At 40.4% G+C, this 22,081-nt stretch overlaps 1 protein-coding gene across 1 annotated transcript in view; it reads right to left on the bottom strand.

Annotated features, from left to right (window-relative positions):
* Positions 1-19,416, bottom strand: part of LOC149258277 (serine hydroxymethyltransferase, mitochondrial-like) — a 108,867-nt gene extending 89,451 nt beyond the window's left edge. The window contains exons 1-3 of the mRNA XM_089408884.1: positions 19,320-19,416; positions 17,044-17,243; positions 290-401 (exon numbers count right to left, since the gene is read on the bottom strand). Coding sequence (XP_089265010.1) covers positions 290-401; positions 17,044-17,243; positions 19,320-19,416 — 409 coding nt within the window. The remainder of the gene's footprint in view (positions 1-289; positions 402-17,043; positions 17,244-19,319) is intronic.
* Positions 19,417-22,081: the final 2,665 nt, after the last annotated feature.

Below are 22,081 nucleotides of genomic sequence, written 5' to 3'. Positions count from 1 at the left end.
GACCTATAGAAAACCTCAAGAGATATACAGTTTTAGTCTACGGTGATAACTGCCTGTTGAGTGTCATGATTTCTCGAATTCTATTCTTATGGAGTTGTATATGAAATATGATTCAAAGAAATACCTGTTGGATGTATCCATTTTAGAACCAGGCCCTTAACTGGCTAAGTGAAATGGATGATTTATTTATAAGACTGAAGAATGGAGACTATAGCCTAGTCAGAAAGGCAGATGTACTGTTTCCCTATGTGAACAAACAAGACAGGAGTTGAATACATCAAGACATTACCCATGCGAACTCCACCAGGAACCATTGCAGAAATATCCCCAGGAACTGTATTTTTATTAGCTGCAATGTGAACCAATTCCAGTACCCTTTCAACCCTGGAACCATCAATTCCCTACAATTCACAAGACCAGAATCATTTCTCAAATACACATACAGCACGCATATTACATGTTTCATAAACAATGCAAAAGATCCACATCAACGTCTCTACAGGATGAGGGGAAAAACTATAACTTAAATGGTAAACCTCTCAAATAAGAACATAAAATGCATACAAAATATTAATTGTTATAGAAACAATGTAAGAGATGTGCATCAAAGTATCTACAGAATATAGGGGGAAAATATCAATTAAATCTATAAAATCAGAAGGAACATAATGATAAAATAAATAATTTCGTAAGGAAACATCATCCATTGAAAAGAGTAAAATTCGCTGCAAACATAAATTCTGGTTTAAGTGTTATTTTTATGAAGATTATTGAGGCACAATTTGATAGGGACTTCGAGAAATTTTTCATAGCATGTGACATCCACATATGTAACCAATATGAATAAACAGAACTCAAACATCAAATTGAATACTGACAACACAATGATGCTATACTAGACATCTCACAGTCCACCTTTGATACTCCTAGTTGTCCAATCAACCATATTAAAGCCTTTATTATGCAATGCACCTTCTATCTCCCAAATCACCTGCTCAGTGCTACCCAATATTCTTAGGAGGGCAGCAATTCTCAACTTATGCTTGTGAATTTAGGGAGACATTTTGACAACCAACAGAATAGATGCAATACTTCTTGTACAGTCTCGTGGGTAGGAGTGATGTTTCCAAGGCACAAGCATGCTGCATATCAATAAAACACACGCCTCTCAAACTACAGTATCATATCAACTCTTGTATAAAAAACCTTAAAGAGCAAGTTGTATGATCACTACCAGAAGCATTATGTCCCTTTGATCCTTTTCATTACAGTATAAGAATAAAAAGACTACAAGTATTAGACTGCTTTGCGATGGCCATCTACACTCTTGTCATATAGAGGTGGTGCGATAAAAAATTTGTTGATTTGGGGTAGAAACAGATGTGCTCTAAGCCTCAAATTTTGCAGGGAGGCTTGAGCACAGGTATTCCAAAGAACCCAAAAAGTGTTTTGGGAAATTCCACCCATAAGTGATTTTATTAAAATAATTAATATTTTTAATGGGGATCCTAAGTCTAAACTTAGGAAAATTAAAATATTAATGGGTATTAATCTAATCAGGGGTGGAACTTCTAGAAAAAACCATGAATCAAGCCAAAACGATCTGAGCCTTTGATTTAGATGTAATCTAGGCCATTCGTTTTCTAGACTCCACCATGAAAATATAAGAATTGGCTTGAGGGTCATTTCAAAAACACACAGAGAGATTGAGAAAATCGATTTTCTGAAGTGAGAAGTTCTAAAGAGGAAAAATCAATTGAGGAGATCTCTTGCAGTTGAGGGGCAGGGATAGCAGCTTCCAGAGAGAGAGATTCTCAGCCGGAGATACATCAACAAAGAGAGGCAGTGAGTGATCCAGAAGCCTTGACACAGAGGCTGACGCAGGGCTAGAAGGGCCACACAGAACCAGCGCAGAGGGAGAGAGAGGAGTCTGAAATCTGTAGAGGAATTCGATTTTCAGAAGCCAAGAGTCGGGGTGTGAGACCGGGAGGAAGAAATTGAATTTCCTGGGCAGCAGATCGACCAGCCAAAAAAGTGATGCAGCACCCAGAGAGCTTGACGCTGGGCTGACATAGACATAGCGCAGAGGTAGCCAGAAAAGCCGAGGGACCGTCAGTTTGGGTTTAGATCAGCTAGGATTTCTAGATGATTGTGTGAGGTAAAACTCACAAAGCTTACGCCAGTATTTCTCTCTGTAACTTAATAACCCTGTGAGGTATTCAGATTTTGCTATTGCTTAATAATAATAAACCCTCAGAGTTGTTGCACCAATTTTCCCGCAATTGCGTTTTTTTTGGGGACTTTTGTCCAAAAATAATAGTGTCCTATGTGTTTCTATTTTCCTTACTCAGTTTCTATGTTTCATAATCATATTTAAATTGGTGTAGGCTGCTTCAGTAATTTACTTCAGTGTTTCAAGAATAAATCTGAAATAAGCTTGTACTGTAATTTACAATCTAGGTGAAGTTGATTCAATTGGTTGCAGTAGGATTCCTGAGATTGTTAGATCTAGGAATATTCACACAATTCAAGAGCTAGGATGGACTCTTCTATGCCTAGGTTAGGTAGAAGCTTGACAAGATGTTACTATGGGCTTTCTAACCTATCTACAATGAATTGATTTCAATACTTTGTGCATCTCAAATGACCCTGACTCGGTTCTTGCATAATTAACTTTTACGTAGAATCATTGACCTCTATAAGGAAAATGTCAAGGAGAATAAAATTATAATCAAGTTGGCATTCAGTGTTTGCAATGTTGAGAAATCTAGGGCAGCTAGATTAAGTGATTTCTCTTGCCTTGATAATTGCTTGTGATGTATTTTTACTTAACCTAATTAGCTTCTTCTTTCTCTTGATTATTTTAGTGTTCTTTTCATCAAACAACTACCAAACCATAAAGAACAATAAGACAAGAGGACACAAGATATAGGCGATCAGCCAGGGCCAAAACCTCTCCTTCTAAGAGGAAAACCCACAAGAATTATTCTCTTCTTATAGAACTTCAATTGATGAATTCCAAGACCTATGACTCTTGACCAAGACCCCACCATGTTGAGAAATGGTAACAAGAAATTCTAGTTTAATTTGTCCTTGAATTAAACTGAGAATTAAAATCGAATTTTATTCTCATAGCAACATGTAAATAGTTAATTAAATTTAATTAGCTTAGGAATTTCGAGTTGGAAGTCTTTTTGTAGTCATGTATATGTTCTCCCTAAGTTTTAGGGGTCCAATATGATTTTAAATTGAGTTGGAAATTAGATCACTCAGTTTACTGAGTAAAGTTTAGTTAAATTAGTTCTAAATTGTTTTTGGAACTAATAGAGGACTAACACTCGGTGCACTAATGCATCCACTAGTGCTACTCCAGTTAACTGAAAATTCCCTCATGAGAAACTCATGTATGTTAGTTTAGAGAAAGACCTAGCTGAAACTAGAGTGCAGGGGCAGTGTACTATCAATGGATTTATTTACTGGAGTGTAAATATCATGCATGCATCAGAGATTGATCCTATGTTTGGATTGCATAGTTTTGGAAGCATGAATTCCCTTTAAATGCGAGCTATTCATCTTAGTAATTACTTAAGAGATTAGGAGCTTAGAGAGTTGCAGAATTGGCTAGTGCTGGCCAAGAGTTAGCTTGTGAGCTGAGAGAGTTGAGCATACTGTTGGGAATCACGATTGTCGTTAGACCAAAACCTGTAGGTGTTAGTCAACGATCGCATCACCAGAGATAAGGATCCACGAGAGGCGGTTAGTCCATGTCTCGAAACACATGAGGAGGGTTGGTGTCCAACAATCTCCCCCCCAACGCGAGTCGGGTGTGTATCGAACTCGTGACCTACGCTCTAATACCACTTGTTGGGAATCATGATTGTCATTAGACCAAAACTCGCAAATGTTAGTCAACGATCGCATCACCAGAGATAAGGATCCACGAGAGGCGGTTAGTCCATGTCTCGAAACACACGAGGAGTGTTGGTTTATCGAATGTCCAACACATATTTGTGCGCAATTGTTCTAGTGAGAACAAGCTTTGTATCTTCACTCATATTTCTGATATATGCAATACAAATAGCGAGGTTTTGAGCTGTGGCTTTCCCCAGATACATCTTGTGTTATGTGCCATTGATTTATCTTCTTCTTGTTCATATTGTTTTCATCGATCTATTGGCTTTCGCCAATTGAAAGTAGAAGTAGATTCTTGTCCTGTGCTTTAGTGCATTGCATGAGTTTGTGAATCTACAGGGTTTTTTACATGGTATCAGGGCTGAGAATAGCATACTAGAGGAGATTTCGAAGTTTTGAGTTTTGGGTTACAAGTGAAATTCAAATTTGCAATACATACTTCAGGATCGGCAGATGGTGTTCTATGGTTTGCGGCTCGAGTATGCCTTGGAAGGCAGCTCGAATTTTATAGCCTGGAGGGACAGAATGGAGGCTATGCTAGAGGATAATGGATTGAAGGAATTTGTTGATCAAGAAATTCTTAAGCCAACAACATTGGATGCACAGAATTTGGCCGAATGGAAGAAGTGTGTGGCGAAGGCAAGGCGGATAATCCTTGAGGGAGTTCGCGACCACATTGTCTCAAATCTCCATGGCAAAGAAACTCCCCATGCTATGTGGAAAGCATTGACGGACTTGTATCAAAACAGCAATGACCAAAGGAATTTTGGCACTGAAGAAAAAACTTCGAAAAGTCAAAATGGAGAAAGACGAGACTATTCCAAAATACTTGACCAAGTTCACTCAATGTCGTGATGAAATTCGAAGTGTTGGAATCACGGTTGCCGAGGATGATATGGTGAGTCTTGCTCTTCTAGGACTCCCAAAGAGTTGGCATAGTTATCAAGACTCTATCAATGGTCGAGAGAAGCTGCCGAATTGGGAACGACTGTGGTTGGATTTGATGCAGGAGGAACACTAGGGATGGCTCTTCATCAAAGACTGATGATGAAGAGAATTGTGCCTTAGAGATTAAGGCGAAGAAGGGGAAAGGGAAAGCTTCCCATTCCAAATCAGATTCTTATCATGGAGGTAAGAAGAAAGACATGACGAAATTTAAGTGCTTTCATTGTCATGAGCTGGGCCATTTTGCTACAAATTGTCCACTCAAGAAGTCCAAGAAGAAGTCCTTAGGAGGAGCGGCAGGTAAGGCTTTGGCCTCTCAATTCGAATTAGACTTTTCCCTCATTGCATGCATAGTGTCATCACTTATGGGAAGTGTATGGTACTTAGATAATGGAGCTTCATTCCACATGACTGGCAACAAAGAGTTATTCAGTAACCAACAGGAGAAATATCTCTAGATGCATATCGAGATGGGTGACGATGGGAAGTATAGTGTTACTGGATTGGGCACGATTACTTTTCAGAGGGAGCACGGGGCTCCACTCACCTTGAAGAATGTTATGTATGTGCCCGGGCTAAAGAAGAACTTGGTATCCGTTGCCATGCTTGAGGATAGAGGCTATAATGTGATCTTCTCGAAAGGAAAGGCGTTCCTTCGACACATAGCCACGGGTCAAGTAAAGAAGATAGGGATTCAAGTGAAGAATCTCTATAAGCTAGAGGTAGAGGAGTGTGTTGCTTTGAGCACAAAAGTAGAAAGGGTGCAGAGCCGAGACGTTAGCGAGTTGTGGCACAGGCAATTGGGCCACTTGCATCATGGGGATTTGAAGATATTGCAGCAGATCTCTACCGGTCTTCCCAAAGGTACGCTTGAGCAATTTGATACATGCAAGGGGTGTACTTTGGGAAAATACACCAAGTCTTCCTTTCACGACAGAGACAGTCGAGTAGAGGCTATTCTAGAGTGAGTCCATTCAGATGTGTGTGGACCATTCTCGACAGCATCCACAGCCAAACACAGGTATTATGTTATATTTGTTGATGACTATTCTCGTAAATGTTGGATATTTTTCATGCAGAAAAAAGGATCAAACTTTCACAAAGTTTTGTGAGTTTAAAGAATTGGTGGAGAAAGAGTTGGGCAAGAAGGTTAAAGCTCTACAGAGTGATAACGGTGGTGAGTATGTCTCAAACGAGTTTAAGAACTTTTGTGCAGCGAAAGGGATTAAATGGGAGTTGACAGCACCCCATAACCCTCAGCAGAATGGGGTGGCTGAGAGGAAGAATAGAAGCATAGTAGGGGCAGCGAGGGCGATGTTGCATGATCAGGGCCTACCACTACACTTGTGGGATGAGGCATGCAACACAGCGGTTAGTTTGTTTGGTCAACAAATGGATCCAACTGTAATTTACTGTGATAATCAGGGTTGTATCAAACTCTCTAAAAATCCAGTTTTTCATGACCGGTCCAAGCTTATTGATATCGAATATCATCATCTCAAAGATTGTGTATTGAGGTATATTATGTTGTTAGAGTACATTCCAACAGAGGGGCAAGATGTTGACATTTTGACAAAGGCATTGTCAAGATATAAATTCAAGTTTCACAGAGACAGGATCGGGGTAGTCGATAATCCCCTTCTTGTTAAGAGGGCGTGTTGAGAAATGGCGACAAGAAATTCTAGTTTAATTTGTCCTTGAATTAAACTAATAATTAAAATCGAATTCTATTGTCATAGCAACTTGTAAATAATTAATTAAGTTTAATTAACTTAATTAGCTTAGGAATTTCAAGTTGGAAGTCTTTCTGTACTCATGTATATGTTCTCCCTAAGTTTTAGGGGACCATTATGAGTGTTTAAATTGAGTTGGAAATTAGACCACTCAGTTTACTGAGCTAAGTTCAATTAAATTAGTTCTAAATTGTTTTTGGAACTAATAGAGGACTAACAGTCAATTGTTGCATTAATGCATCAACTAGTGCTACTCCAGTTAACTGAAGATTCCCGCATGAGAGACCCAATCATGCCAGTTCAGAGAAAGGCCTAGTTGAGACTAGAATCAGTGGTGTTATTTACTAGAGTGTAAATATCATGCATGTATCAGAGATTGATCCTATGTTTGGATTGCGCAATTTTGGAAGCATGAATTCCCTTTATATATGAGCTATTCATCCTAAGAATTACGCAAGAGATTAGGAGCTTGTAGAGCTGCAGAATTGGCTAAGTGTTGGCCAAGAGTTAGCTTGTGAGATGAGAGAGTTGAACATACTTGTGCCGAATTGTTCTAGTAAGAACAAGCTTTGTACCTTCACTCATATTTATGATATATGCAATACAAATAGTAGGGTTTTGACCAGTGGCTTTCCCCAAATACATCTTGTATTATGTGCCATTGATTTATCTTCTTCTTGTTCATATTGTTTTCATCGATCTATTGGCTTTCGATGGTTGAAAGTAGAAGTAGATTCTTGTCTTGTGCCTTAGTACATTGCATGAGCTTGTGAATCTACAGGATTTTTTACACTCGAAGACCAAGTCAAACCACTCCTTTATATGCTTTCCTTCGTTCAAGTCAACACTAGTCAAACTTGCTTCACAATCTCAAATTTCGGCCCTTTTTTCAAAATTTCGGCTTTGTTGTAGCAGCATTGCAATTTCAGCCTTTTTTGCAGTAACCCTAGTTCACACGTATGACTAGAATATGGACAAATTTGCTTCTCTTCTCCTTCGCTTGACTTGAATTGGCCTTTTTGGAACTTTGGCTTGCAGGAAAGATTATTTTCCCACCTTGTTTCGGCCTCCTTGAGGTGATTGCACTTCGGTTCTATTACAACGAATTCTGCCCTAGTCTCCTCGCTCGTGTGAATAGAAATAGCCCAAAATGGTTCTTGCAAACTTCCCTTTTTCTCTTCCTTAGATTCTTGTTTTCTTTGCTAGGTATCTTCGCCCTTCTTGTGCTTCCTTGAGATGCTTCAGGGTGTGTGTCTTTGAATAAGGCCAAGTGCTCCTTTATATAGGCTTCTCAACTGCCCAATAGGCTGACTTGTCCTTCTAGCTAGGTCGACTTGATAATTTCCCCATGACGACGTCTTGGAGGGTCTTTTGACTCAAATATTTTTTTCTTTACAATATGGAACATGCCCAATTGGGTCTTCAATACATGACAATGACTCAATTGACCTAGAAGCACTCAATGGGTGCTTGACCTAAAAATAAATTTCCCTTGAGCATGAAACCCATGCCTCAAGAACAACAATAATAAATTTATTTTTCTATTTACATTAAATACATAAAATCATGATTACATATGTCATTATGAAGACCAAACCTAGTTACATATTTCGACATGCAAGACGTCCAAAGTCTAAAGTTTCAACTTACAAATGTTAGTTTTTGGTAGCATCGGATGTGCTCTAGCCATGAAAATTGGTGGAGATGCTAAGGCACATGAATTCTAAAGAACCCAGAAACTGTTTGGTGAAATTCAACTCGAATTGTATTTTATTAAAATAATTAATATTTTTAATGAGGTTCCTAAGTCTAAACTTAGGAAAATTAAAGTATTAATGGGTATTAATCAAAATATGGGTGAGAATGTTCTAGAAAGCGGATCAAGTCAAGTTTTTAATCTTAGCCGTTGATTAGAGACTTAATCTCGACCATTGAAGTCTCAACAAGAAAATTAGGAGGCTTGGTGTTCCTTCAGAAACACACCGAGAAAACAAATTGATCTAGAGTTCGAAATTTTTGGGGCTAGGAAGCTAAGAAATTCGAACTAAGTGATCATTCTGCAGCAGAGGGGCAGGGATAGTTCGGAAATACTAGGAAGAGAGGCAGAGGGGCACTAGTGGAGGCAATCCAGCACCTAGAGGGATTGACGTTGGGCTAGTCTGGGCCCATGCAGGCTTGACGCAAAGACAGAAGGGCCAACGTAGAAGGGAAGTTGCCTCCACGCAGAAATCCGGAAATGTCGGGGAGCTGCCAGAACAACCAGTAGAGGTTGACGCAAAAGCTCCAAGAGGCAAAAGAGACAGCGCAGGGCTGATGCAGAGCCCCCGAGGCTGACGCAAGGCCAACGCAGAGATAGTTGGGCGTTTGTCAATTCTGCTGTCGAATCAGCCGGAAACTACCAAGTGAAGTGAGGTAATCTCACTCAGTTTTCCGCCGTTATATTTTTCTCTGTAACTGGATTGTCGAGAGGGCATCCAGCATTGTATTCAGAACTACTGCTTGATAATATAAAATCCTCAGAGTTGCTGCATCGGTTTTCCAGCATTGGGTTTTGCCAGGGACTATTTTGTCCAAAAATAACAGTGTCCTATGTATCTTGTTCTTTGCTCAGTTTCTTGTTTCATGTAATCAAATTAAATTGGTGTAGGCTACAGAAATAATTTACTTCAATATTTATCATAAAATAACTTGATAATGTATATTAAAATCGAGTAGGAGAAGTAAATTCAGTTTTGCTGCAGTAGGGGTTCCTTGAGTATTGAAATTTTGACATGGTATCAGAGCATTGATTTTGAAACAGGAAGAGCAAATCCAACGCTAAGAAGAGAGGCCAATAGTTGCATTTGGTAGCAATTCAAATCCCCTTGAAGGGATTGTGTAGTCCTTGCCCGGAAAGCAGAGATTTCAAGGAAATCTCTCTCTGAGAGAGTCGGCAGAGAGGTACGATTTCCGGTTCGTGAGCTTGCAGAGGCAAAGGGAGTGATGCAGAGCCTCAACACAGTGCTTGAAGGGCGCAGTTTCTGTCGGGGCAGAAATCTGTCAGAAAAGAGCAAAGACACATAGAAGGGGAATTTTCTCCTCAGAGGACTTTTCTCGCCATAAGTTCGAATTTTTCACTTGCCGAGCAGCAGACCAGTGTTGCGCAGTGACTAGAGGAGTCAATTCAACAGTTTGGGTGAGATGGCATCACATGGGCTCAGAGATCAGGACAGGTTGGAAGGAGCTTCCAACTATGTCATATGGAAGACCAGAATCTTAGTTGTTCTAGAGGAGTACGATCTCGAAGCTTACGTCAAGAGTGTTGTGGTTGTTCCCGCAGACAATGATAAGAAGAAGAAGTACAAGGCCGAGCAGGCAAAGGTGAAGAGGTACATACTCGATGGAGTTCGAGATCATGTGGTCTCACACTTGCAAGGCAAAGATATAGCCCAAGAAATGTGGGAAGCTTTGTCTTCACTGTATGAAGGTTCTTCTGAACAGCGGAAGATGTACTTAGAACAAAAGTTGCAGTGGACATTGATGCAGAAGGGGGAAGGGGTTAATTCCTATCTTCAACGTCTTCAGGACACCAAAGACCAGCTTGCTGCAGTGACGTCTACTCCTCAGTCTACCGCGATGGTAAGGACAGCCCTGAATGGAGTCTCAGATGAATGGCAAGTCTTCGTCCAAAGAATATTGGGCAGGGAAAGACTACCTTCATGGGAGGAGATGTGGGCAGCCCTTCAACGGGAAGAATTAAGGAGGGATCTGGTTAAAGTCAACCTCAATGGCAACAGTGGGAGTGGCACGAAGACCAAGGAGAAGGAGGAGAACGCAGCTCTAGCATCAAAGGGACAGCAGAAGCAGAAGCGAAAGAAGGAAATTTCGAAGGTGAAATGTTTCAGATGTGGCGAGATGGGCCACTTTGCATCCCAATGTCCTTTGAAGCAAAAGGATAAGGATGAGAAACATGATCCTAAGGTTGCTCTAGCAAAAATTGACGAAGATGAGTTTGCCATGAGTGCCCACGCATCTCTAGGATGGAAATGGGGCAACATAGAACTGTAGTCAGGAGGACTACATGTGGGCAGGATCCTTGAGGAACCCACCTCTTGGATCAATTCCTTGCTACAGGAGCCCGAGATTCAGTAGTAGCGAGATGGACTTAGTGTTAGATGATGCAGTGGGTTGGTTGGAGAGACAGATGCAGTAGCCTGAGACTAGAGACTGATAAACACAGAGCAAGGTTGGCAGCAGTGCAGAAGTCAGCAGCAGCGCAAAAGATTCAAAGGGTATTAAGCTAAACATAGTTAGTTCAGTAATTTTGGGTGTTTTACAATTGCTTCTCTCAGCAACTGAGTTGCAGTACGAATGCAGTGTTAGCAGTGGTGGTACTAGCAGCATAGCAGATGTAGCATTTGAGGAGCTGTAGTACAGATTCAGCAATAGCACAGTGTTGATGGCAGCAACAGTGTGAAAGGAGATGCTTCAGAGACAAAGCAGCATGTAGTTGGACATTGTTGCTAGAGCACATTCCTTGCTAAGGAGGAGGCTTGGGGTTCATTCAGAAACACACCGAGAGAACGAATTGATCTAGAGTTTGAAATTTATGGGGCTAGGAAGCTGAGAAATTCGAACTAAGTGATCATTTTGCAGCAGATGGGCAAGGACAGTTCGGGAATACTCGGCAGAGAGGCAGAGAGCCACCAGTGAAGGCAACGCAGCATCGAGAGGGACTGACATTGGGCCAGTCTAGGCCCACGCATGCTTGATGCTGGGCCAATCTAGGCCCACGTAGGCTTGACGCAAAGCCAGAAGGGCCAGCGCAGAAGGGAAACTACCTTCATGCAGAAATCTAGAATTGTCGGGGAGTTGCCAGAACAGCCGAGAAAGGTTGACGCAGAATCTCCAAGAGGCAGAAGAGACAACACAGGGCTGACACAGAGCCTCTGAGGTTGACGCATGGCCAGTGCATAGATAGCCGAGGTTTGCCAATTCTGCTGCCGGATCAGCCGGAAACTACCGGGTGAAGTGAGGTAATCTCACTCACTTTTCCGTCATTATATTTTTCTCTATAGTTGGATTGTCGGGAGGGCATCCAGCATTGTACTCAGAACTACTGCTTAATAATATAAAACCCTCAAAGTTGCTACACCAATTTTCCCACATTGGGTTTTTCTAGGGACTATTTTGTCCAAAAATAACGGTGTCCTATGTATCTTGTTCTTTGCTCAGTTTCTTGTTTCATGTAATAAATTAAATTGGTGTAGGTTGCAAAAGTAATTTACTTCAGTATTTTTCATAAAATAACTTGATAATGTATATTAAAATTAAGTAGGAGAAGTAAATCCAGTTTTGTTGCAGTAGCGGTTTCTTGAGTATAGGAATTTTCACAACAAACATCACTCTAGACCATTTCGCTGAGGGTGCAAATATTTAGCTTTTAACATTCAGGGAAAACGGGTATGGCTTTGTTTCCCAACATTTTAAGAACAATGTTGTCAATTAAATTATTTTCCATATAAGGGTCACTTCTTGAAGATAGTAGTATATGGCTTAATCATCACATTCAGCTATGTCCAACTTTTACTACATCATTAATGCAATTGGTTGGGCATTAATGTGATCATTTATTGTATTACTAGATTATAGTTCAAGTCTATCTAGTCAACTTTGATATGTAGGCTCAATAACACTCTTGGGGAGTGGGCTCTACTTATGTGGGCCCAGAACAACTCTTTGAAGGACAACCTACTTCAATTGTGAGTATATATGCAACTCAAACCTCATTAGTAAACCATCTTATTTTATCATTGAGTCAAGGCTCTTTAATAAAAGTGTTTTAAGCCTAAAGATACTACATCTTTGGCATTATTTTGTGGTTGGTGTATTTCCTTAGTTACGAGCATTTTTTGCATCTCATATGTAGCACACTCATACTTTGGCATCCTTCCTTCTCTAGCACACTTTGGGTCAAGGTTGCACGAAACGGGGAAACGGGTACGAGTTTCCGAAACGAGAACCAATACGAAACGCGACCTCCCCAAATTTTGGAAACGGGGAAACGCGAATATATATATATATATATATATATATATATATATATATATATATATGAGGACATTTAAGAAATATGTGCAATCATAAAGCATATATGATACATTCTAATTTATTACATTATGATAAAATTGTCAATTGTCAATGCATAAACTATAAGTCCTTAAATTTACATCACATTTACTCATGAATGATCACATAATGAAAATAGAAATATCCAAAATCAGCCACAAGAATTTCTAATTTCTTGTCTCGTGCTTGATTGGGAGTCTCCTCCTACATAGTCGAACAACCTTAGTGCTCTTGATTAAATACAAGTTTCATACCCTAGTACCCTACATGCTCTTGATTATTGGGAGTCTCCCCTGCATAGAGGGCTTGGTTCTCTTGATTAAATACAAGTTCCATACCTTAGTACATGATAAAATCCAATGGAAACATTGCAATCCCCCCAATCCTGAAACCCTGAAAAACAGATAAGTCTGCTGGATTTTGAGTGAGATCTAAAATTCTACTTTCTCCATATGAAATCCAATGAGGGCAAAACCACTCTCAAACATCCTGAGTCATTTCATGGTAATGTTAAAAATTTAAGTAAAATGATGAAAATGAAAAATAAAGGAGAATATCACTTTTACTTTAAGAATTTAACATTACCATGAACTGCATATGCCTCAAACTTCCTGATGAACTGCATATCAACACTAGGGCAAAAGTTCACTTTTATAACTTTAGACAGGCATCTAGAAGCAACTAGAAGTCATTAGGAAAACCTAATAATAAATTAAAAAAAAAACACAAGTTACAAGTGGAAACGTGCGTTGTACGGCCGTGAAACGCGTTTCCGGCCGTACTGGCCACGTTTCCGCATCAAGAAACGTGCCAGTACGGCCGGAAACGCGTTTCACGACCATACCACACGCGTTTCAGGGTTTCGTTTCCATTTCCGTACGGAAACGGCCTCCTACCCTGCGTTTCCTGCAACTTAGCTTTTGCTTCAACCATATAGCATTTCTTAGGTGTTGTTTTTTTCTCTTTTTTTTACAAGTTTTTGGGTTGGTATTTTGGTTCCATTCAATCCCCTTTTTCTATTTGTGATCTCAACATGATATTAGAGCGGGTGTAAGCATTCCCTACACATTTTATTTTTGTTTTCAAGGTTTTCGCTTGGCTATTCATGTTGATATTTTTGTGATCAGCCTTTGCATCCCTACAAAACCCTAACCAAAGAAATATTGATGTTGTTTCACTATTATTTCTTGGTTCGGAAAGCTATTTATTAGGATTGTTTATGTCCATTTTTCACTAATTACAAATATTTTGTCCATCGATTGATGCACCTAACATTAGGGTTTCCTTGCTAATTTACTTTAGCATTTTTCACCAGTGGTTTTAAAGACCTTTATGGCTAGTGGCATTGCTTTTCTTGTGACTGCAAAATTGCAATTTCCAAAGCTGTTGTCCTTCACCCTCAAGGGCAACCATCGCACACCCCCCGTCCCCCATAGGCCCCTTCATTCCTATTAATTTTGGATAACAATGGTATGTTCTATGCTTGCAAAAATTACTTCAATGTCCTTTTGGTAGCCCAATAATAATTTCCCCTTAATTCACAATAGCAATCACTTTAACCATTAATCACACTGACAATAACTATAAAAAGAACATAAACAATAAAATGCAAAAGACAAGACAAGAGAACACAAGAATTTTGGCTCAAGCAAGGGAAAAACCCCAAGATGGGGAAATCCCTTGATCAATTCTTCTTATTATAAATATCAAATGTTCAACAAAGAGAGAGAGTACAACAATACAAAGTCAAAGTCAAAATTGACTTGCCAAATCACTGTCCAAAACAACCCAATCAAATCTGCAATTTCTACTCTCAGTCAATAGCAGTGAAAACAACCCTAACCAATCAATAGTCAACAGTCAAACTTCCCCTCTTGAGCTTGGTTAAACACGGCCTTCTTTGTTGGGCAACTAGCAGCAAAAACATTCAACAAATCAGTGGTCAAACCCAGTCAATTGATGATGTCACCATGCGATCAAACCAGTCCTACAACTTTGTGGTCAACCCTTGGCAAATAGCGCCTTTTGCATCGGTTTCTATGCCAGATAATGTGGCCCGCTTGGACAGAACTACCCCTGGTCAAAACACAGTCAAATGGTCCTTAAAATGCCTTTGTACACAATGGTCAGAGTCAGTTGAAACAAAAACTCAACATCTAGTCAAACTGCCTCCTAAAATTTGCATGTGTGAGAGAAGAATAGGTTGACTGCAACTTGTACAACCCAATTAGATGAGGAGAGAGAAGATTTGATGACTTGTGATGATTCCAGATGAGGTTTGAGGTCACTCTTATTTATATGAGTCAATGTGAGACAAAAGACATGTCTCTTGGGCTTCATGAGCCTACATTATGGTGAGGTCGACCTTGACAAATTGCACAAGTGTGGGCTTTACTTCAAAAACATATTTCTCATTGTCTGATTTTAGTGATCTTTAGGTCAATTTTGGTCCTCTCAAAAAGAGGAGTTCAATGCAATAATTATCTCCATCAAATGAGATGTCCAAAGTGGAATTTGGCCCTAGTTGCCAACTTTAACACTTCTTCTCAACTAGGGAGAATTCCCCCTGCCAATATCTAACCATTGATCATCATGTCATCCTGTCATCATGTACAATCTCTACATCTCATCTCAGCTATGTTGAACACTAATATAGATAATAAGAAGAATTGATTGAGAGTGAGTCACAAGACCCTACCACTCTCCACTAATAAAAGTCAGTCCATACAAGCAGGGGTAAAACCCCAATCGAACTTGATCCTAAATGATCAAGTTGTCGAACATCATGCATCCTAGACATAGGGAGTACAGCAGTACACGATCCATCCATTTGTAGTGTTATGGTCCCTATCCTCTTTTCCCAACTCATTGGCCAGATGAGAGGTACTTCCCAAGACTCCCAGACTGCAAGGGTAGGATGTATGTTGGGGCATCCGTTGGAGAAGGTGAACCACTCATCCTGTTCATATGCCATAGGAGAAGGTGAACCACTCATCCTATGCATATATCATCACGAGGTATCACAGGGGAAGGTGAACCACTCACCCTGTACACAGCGTACCTATAGGGGAAGTGTGAACCACTCGCCCTATGGTCACACATAGTTCCAAGAAGTACCCCAAGCTCCCAGGAGCTCCCAGAGCTCAATGTCCAACTAAAGCAAGACCCTCATGGGAGGGTCCTTCCACGACTCCCAGCCTCTCTCTAAAGGCAATGAACTTGACCTTACCAAGAGGTTTTGTGAGGATGACAGCAACTTTTTCATCTGTCCTGATGTGATGGAGCCTTATTTCTCCCCATTGTACCATATCCCAGATAAAGTGGTACCTAATAACAATATGCTTGGAGCAGTCGTGGAACACGGGATTCTTTGAAAGGCAAATCCCACTCTGATTTTCGCAATAGATCATGGTGGTATCAAACACATGTTCAAATAGCTCACTGAAGAGCTTCCTCAACCAAAGAGCTTCACAACAAGCCATACCAACTACAATATATTTTGCCTCAACGGTGCTTAGAGCAATTGATTTCTGTTTCCTGCTCATCCAAGAAATTGAAGCAAATCCTAAAGAGAAGGAATATCTAGACATGCTCTTTCTATCCACCACACTGCCATCCCAGTCAGCATCAGAATATCCATGTAGCCTCCAATTCCTGGCAGTGTATCTCAATCCATAGTTGATGGTGCCACGAAGAAACCTCAAGAGATTATTTGCAGCAACCTAATGTATGTGATGAGGCTCAACCATATATTGACTCAAAGTATTTACAGTAAATCATATGTCCGGTCAAGAGTTTACCAAGAACATCAGGGCCCCCACAAGTTGTTTATATTTAGAAGGATTTTCCAATTTGGACCCAGCAGCACTTCCACATAGCTTCTTGAAGTTTAGTTCCATCAAAGTAGTCGCAGTGTTAATTTCAGGTATGTTCTATGCTTAGCGCAATTTACTTCAATTTTTCCATATTAGCCCAATGACAATATTTAGATTAGCAATCACATCAGCATGATAGTAAAGTGCAGATAGAACATAAACATAAATCGCAGAAAACAAGCCAACAAAAGAGCACACAAAATGTCGCGCCAACCAGGGACAAGCCCCAATGTGGGGAAACCCTTGATCAATTCTTCTTATATTCTTCAATAGTTCAGCAGAGAGAGAGATAGTACATATACATCAGAAGTCAACACTTTGACTTGACAAGATAAGAGCAAAGATCTTCACCATGAAGATAACATAATGAGGTTGCAGATCTGATGACATGGACTGCAGTTCTGAACTCGTGTGAAGACACACTTATCAGTCGTCATACTTCAACTAATTCTCCAAGGTGATTCCATCACCATGCTGCATTCATCATCACCCTGCTGCACCCAACAGTGTGCTGCATCAACCATGTTGCATCCATCATCACCATGCTCCACCCAACAGTGTGCTGCATCAACCATATTGCATCCATCATCACCATGATGCACCCAACAGTGTGCCGCATCAACCATGATGCATCCATCGTCACCATGTTGCACCCAACAGTCAATGCATACTGCAATACGGCCATGGAATAGCATTAGCTGCTTGCTATGGCTCGCAGCCTAGCAAAGCAACTGGCTATAGCAATAGATTCTTCCAACAGGTCTCATGAACCCTTAATTCATGCCCAAACATAATCTTGATACAACGTTGTCTTCCATACTAATTCAAGCTACATATAGGGTCCTTATTTCAGTGTATAGGTTCACTGTTGATCAACTCTCCTTTGTTGTGAATAGGGCCATCAAACAATAGATTAGAAGGTTGCGTCAGGGCTCCTTGATAGCCCTTGAGGACTGCGGCTAGGGCAGCTTATATAGACCCCTCTATGATTGTGTCTAGGGCTGGTTAAGGCCTCCTCTTCCCAGCGTATAAGGATCCTTCTTCTTGCTGCATAGAACCCTCATTTGACTGCGGATTATGACATCTCCTAGCTGCGTAGACAGGTCTCCTTTTGCTGCATATAAAAGCTCCCTTTTACATAGGAGTCTCCTTTAGAACAGCGTATAGATTAGTCTTCCATAGCTGATTAGACCTCCTTTATGCAGTCATTCAATCAGCATCTATAGGGCTACATCAGTCCCTCTATTCTCTGTGGCTAGGGCATAACATGACCCTCCTATCTCAGCGTCTAGATGTCTTCACTTAGGATAGCGTTTGACTGTGATTCTATCTTCCCATTACTGCATCTAGGGCACTCTAGAACAGTGGCATTAGACCTGCGTTTAGGTCACTTCCTCGCTGTGATATGGAAGCCTTCTTCCCTGACTGTGTTAGGGCTTCATGACTGCGTATTAGTTAGGGCATCATTAGGCCAGCGTATTTGACTCTTTCTTGGTTGCTTGTAAGACTTCTCCAACACTGCGTTAAGGCTTCTTTATTAGGGCAACATAGAAGATTCTTCATGACTTCGTCTAGGGCTAGGGCATCTCACTAGGGCAGCGTATCATCTTTAGATCTCTCCTCCCACCAAAACCTAAAGAAAGGTGGAGAGAGATCACAAAAAATGAGTGACCAAATGACTTGAAGGCCACCTCTATTTATACTAAAACGTTGAGGATAGATGGGGGTAATTTGGTTGTTGACCGATCTTAATGAATTGTCACATAACACAAATAAATTCATATCTCCATGAATACATATCGGAATCGAATGATCTTTAGATTAAACCTACACCTCTCGACGAGAGGAATCCAAGAAAAATATCAGCTGCCATGAATAAGAAGACCCTCATGGAGTTTGGCCCTTGTTGCCAATTTTAACACACAGACTTGCATTCCACCATTCCACATATTTCTAACAACTTCACAACGTATTTTCCTTGAGAAAGGAAAATCCCCCCTGGTGTTTGCTAGACCTCCAAGCCTAGGAAGGAGTGCATCAGTCCTAGGTCCTTCATCTTGAATTCGGAAGTCAACTCCCTCTTGCATTGATAAATGAGAGGGTTTGCACCTGTCAAAAAGAGATCATCAACATAAAGGAACAAAATAAGAGGCATGTCCTTTTCAACCTTGAAGTACAAGTTTGGATCAGCATAGCTCCTTGTAAATCCCAACTTTATAAGAGAACTATCAATTCTCTCATACCAAGCCCTAGGGGCTTGCTTCAACCCATAGAGGGCTTTCTTCAGTCGGCAGACATGTGTCCTTCTATCTTGGAATTTGAACCCCTACAATTGTTCCAAGTAGACTTCTTAAGTGAGCCATGCAGGAAAGCAGTCTTGACGTCCATCCTTGATTTGCAGCGAGAGAAATAATAGATCGGATAGTTGTATATAAAGCAATTAGTGCAAATATTTCATCATAGTCCACTCCTTCCTTTTGAGAGAAACCAAAGCTATAAACTTGGCCTTATATTTTTCAGCACTTCCATCAGCTCCATGTTTTGTGTGAAAAGTCATCTACAAAAATTGCATAATATGTGTATCCTCCCAATGAGGTTACAGGCAAGGCACCAAATAGGTCAAAATAGACCAATTGAAGAATATCAGTTGTTATACTTTCGCTAGAAGGGAATGGTCCCTTTGTATGTTTCCCAGCCGCACAACCCTAACAAACTCCTTCATAGTTCATGTTAAACTAGAGCATACCTGTGACCATTTTCCTTACCCCAGGTAAGGCTTTGTAACGTAAGCGAGAAAACCTCTGGTGCCATAATTCACATTGAAGAGAAATATCACTTGCCATAGCTCGCAAAGGAATTCCACCAACTTGATAGAGACCATCAACCCTCCATCCATCACATGTCCAAAAGGCTCCATGGTTTTGGCCCAAACATCGATGGGTGCAAAACCCCAAGCTTGGGCTTCAAGCCCACAAATCCACTTGTAGAGCTCCTTCCTCCAAACCCTTGACCTTCAAGGCTTGGAGTACCTCCCAAGCTACCAAAATCAACATAATAAACACCATCATCATTGTCTCTCAAGGCACATACCCCACCCGGGTGTTCACAAGGTATGTCCTTCCAAGACTATTGTTATCTTGGATTCCAAGTCCTCAAAGAATATCGGTCCTCTTCGACTACTCTTATCTTGGATTCCCTACCACATCCTCTAAGAGTATCAAATGCCAGATGCTTACCCAATCCTCCATTCTTTCTTCACGAAGTGATTACAAGAATGATGTGTCTATCTCTCCCTCTCAACAAGGAAGATATACCCATTCCTATAGAAGGAATGCACCCATTCCTATAAAAGGAATGTACCTAAGCTCCCTCTTATCCAGGGACTTGTCCAAGCTCCCTCTTAACTAGGGACAGCTTCCAACAGCTTTTTGCTCTTTGGTGGAGATCATAGCTAAGATTCAAGAAAAGCAAGAAGAGCATAGCTGAGATTCAATGCTATAAAGTCTATGGACATTACATAAAAGATTGTCTTAAAGGGACAATATCAAAAGAAGAGAAGAATCCCATATAACCGAAGAAGTGGAGGAAGCTGTAAAGAAGAAGTTCAAGAAAAGAGGAAGTAAGAGATCTCTACTATGTTTGAGATAGTCTCCCTCACAAAGGGTCTTGTCATAGCTTCTAAATCTTATGTTATAGGATATGGCTATAATAAACAATAAGATGCATCGTGGCATCATGAAAGCATTAGCAACAAGAGCTCGTGACATCACCATAGGAAACATGAACTTTTGAAGGATATAGCTCTTGGTGACCTCAATTTAAAAGGGAAACATCTGCTGAATAAGGATATGCGAGATGGAATCCTCATTGGAGGATTCACCGATCTAGAGAGGAAGCAAGTGTTTCATCAAGAACTCCAACTTGTGGAGTTCATGGGATGATGGTATGATGACATGAGAGATGAAGCAGATCAAGGGGTTGAAGATCTTTTCAATCAAGGAAGTTGCTAAAAGAAGCCTAGATGACCTAAAGGTAAATAAGGTATGTATGCTTGTATTTAATATTATAATGTCATGTCGTATGGTTGCAGGTAACATGGATCACTACTTCTATTTTGAGAAGCATGATCAAAGGAAAGGAATCTCCTCCTATGAAATAATGTCGGAAGGCATGAGTCACACTAGATGAAATCAACATAATATGTTATCATATGAATCATGAGGAAGTTGACTACAATTAAGGAACTCTAATTGGAAGCTCCTAGGAATAAAGTGTGTGAAAAGAAAGGAAGAGATCGTGAAAATATGCAACAATAATAGAAGGCATTCAACATCCGAAGTCCAAGAAGAGTTGACTAGAATATCTCCCAGAAAGATATGAAGACTTTGATAGGAGTCGGAAAAAGATGGAGACCCTTGACAATGGATATCTTGGGAAATGTGTCAATCTGCATGCAAGATGTTGATACCTACAGGAAGATGTCATGATGAAAGACCATCACAAAGGTAATGTTTGATTTAAGTGTTCATTTATTATTTTTGAACTAATATCTGGATGGGCTTATGTAGGACTGCCAAAGGGAAGATCTATGGATGACTTCCAAGAGGACCATATTGAGGGATGTAAGATCCTTCTAGAAAATATGGCATGAAAGCAAAATGACATGAAGCAAAGCCAGATGGAAATCTGATGGATCACTTTCTGATGAAATGAAGACATGACTAACTCATGGATGAAAGTGATGGATGGTTTGTAATTGTGCCCTATGAAGGAGACCCAAAAGATGAAGACTCCATGACAAAAGAAATAAATGATATCAAAGAAGAGAGGAGTTCTTTAGGCAGTTGGTTGTTCCACATGAGGAGTTGTTGAAGGTCCCTAGTTAAGAGGGAGCATGATAAAAATAAATAAATAAATAAATCTGACTTGGAAGAAACTTGGGTACAAAACTTGGAAATTCCTAAGCCAAGAGGGAGCTTAGGTACATTCCTTTTTGGTAGGAATGAGTACATTCCTTTATTGGAATATGTCCTCCCTATTTGAGAGGGAGAGATAGACATGTCATTCTGGTCTTCACTTGGGAAGACAGAATGGAGGATTGGGTAATCATTTGGCATCCAATGCTCTTTGAGGATGAGATAGGGCATCCAACAGAAAGAGTAGTCGTGGAGGACCGATATTCTTTGAGGGCTAGGGAGTCCAAGATAAGAATAGTCCTCATGGAACATACCCTGAGAGAACCCGGGTGGGGTATGTTCCGAGAGAGACAATGATGAGGGTGTCTATAAATCATTGGTCTCACCAGCATTGAGCTCAGATCTTGTGGAGATAAGGAGTTGTTAGTCAAGGCCTTGCTATGTAACAATGTTGGTTGATATGATGCTATACAAATGAGTTACCAATCTGAATTCTTTTTATGAGAAATTCTTCAGATTGAGAATGACCAAGTACCATTATGAATACCTCCCTAGTTAAGAGGGAGCGTTGAAAAGTGTAACTAGGTTCGGT

Source organism: Pinus tabuliformis, chromosome 6 (genome assembly GCF_031772625.1).
Source record: "Pinus tabuliformis cultivar Carrire ecotype Pingquan chromosome 6, CPIR1, whole genome shotgun sequence".
Taxonomy (NCBI): Eukaryota; Viridiplantae; Streptophyta; class Pinopsida; order Pinales; family Pinaceae; genus Pinus; species Pinus tabuliformis.
This window is presented reverse-complemented; position numbering and strand designations above follow the sequence as displayed.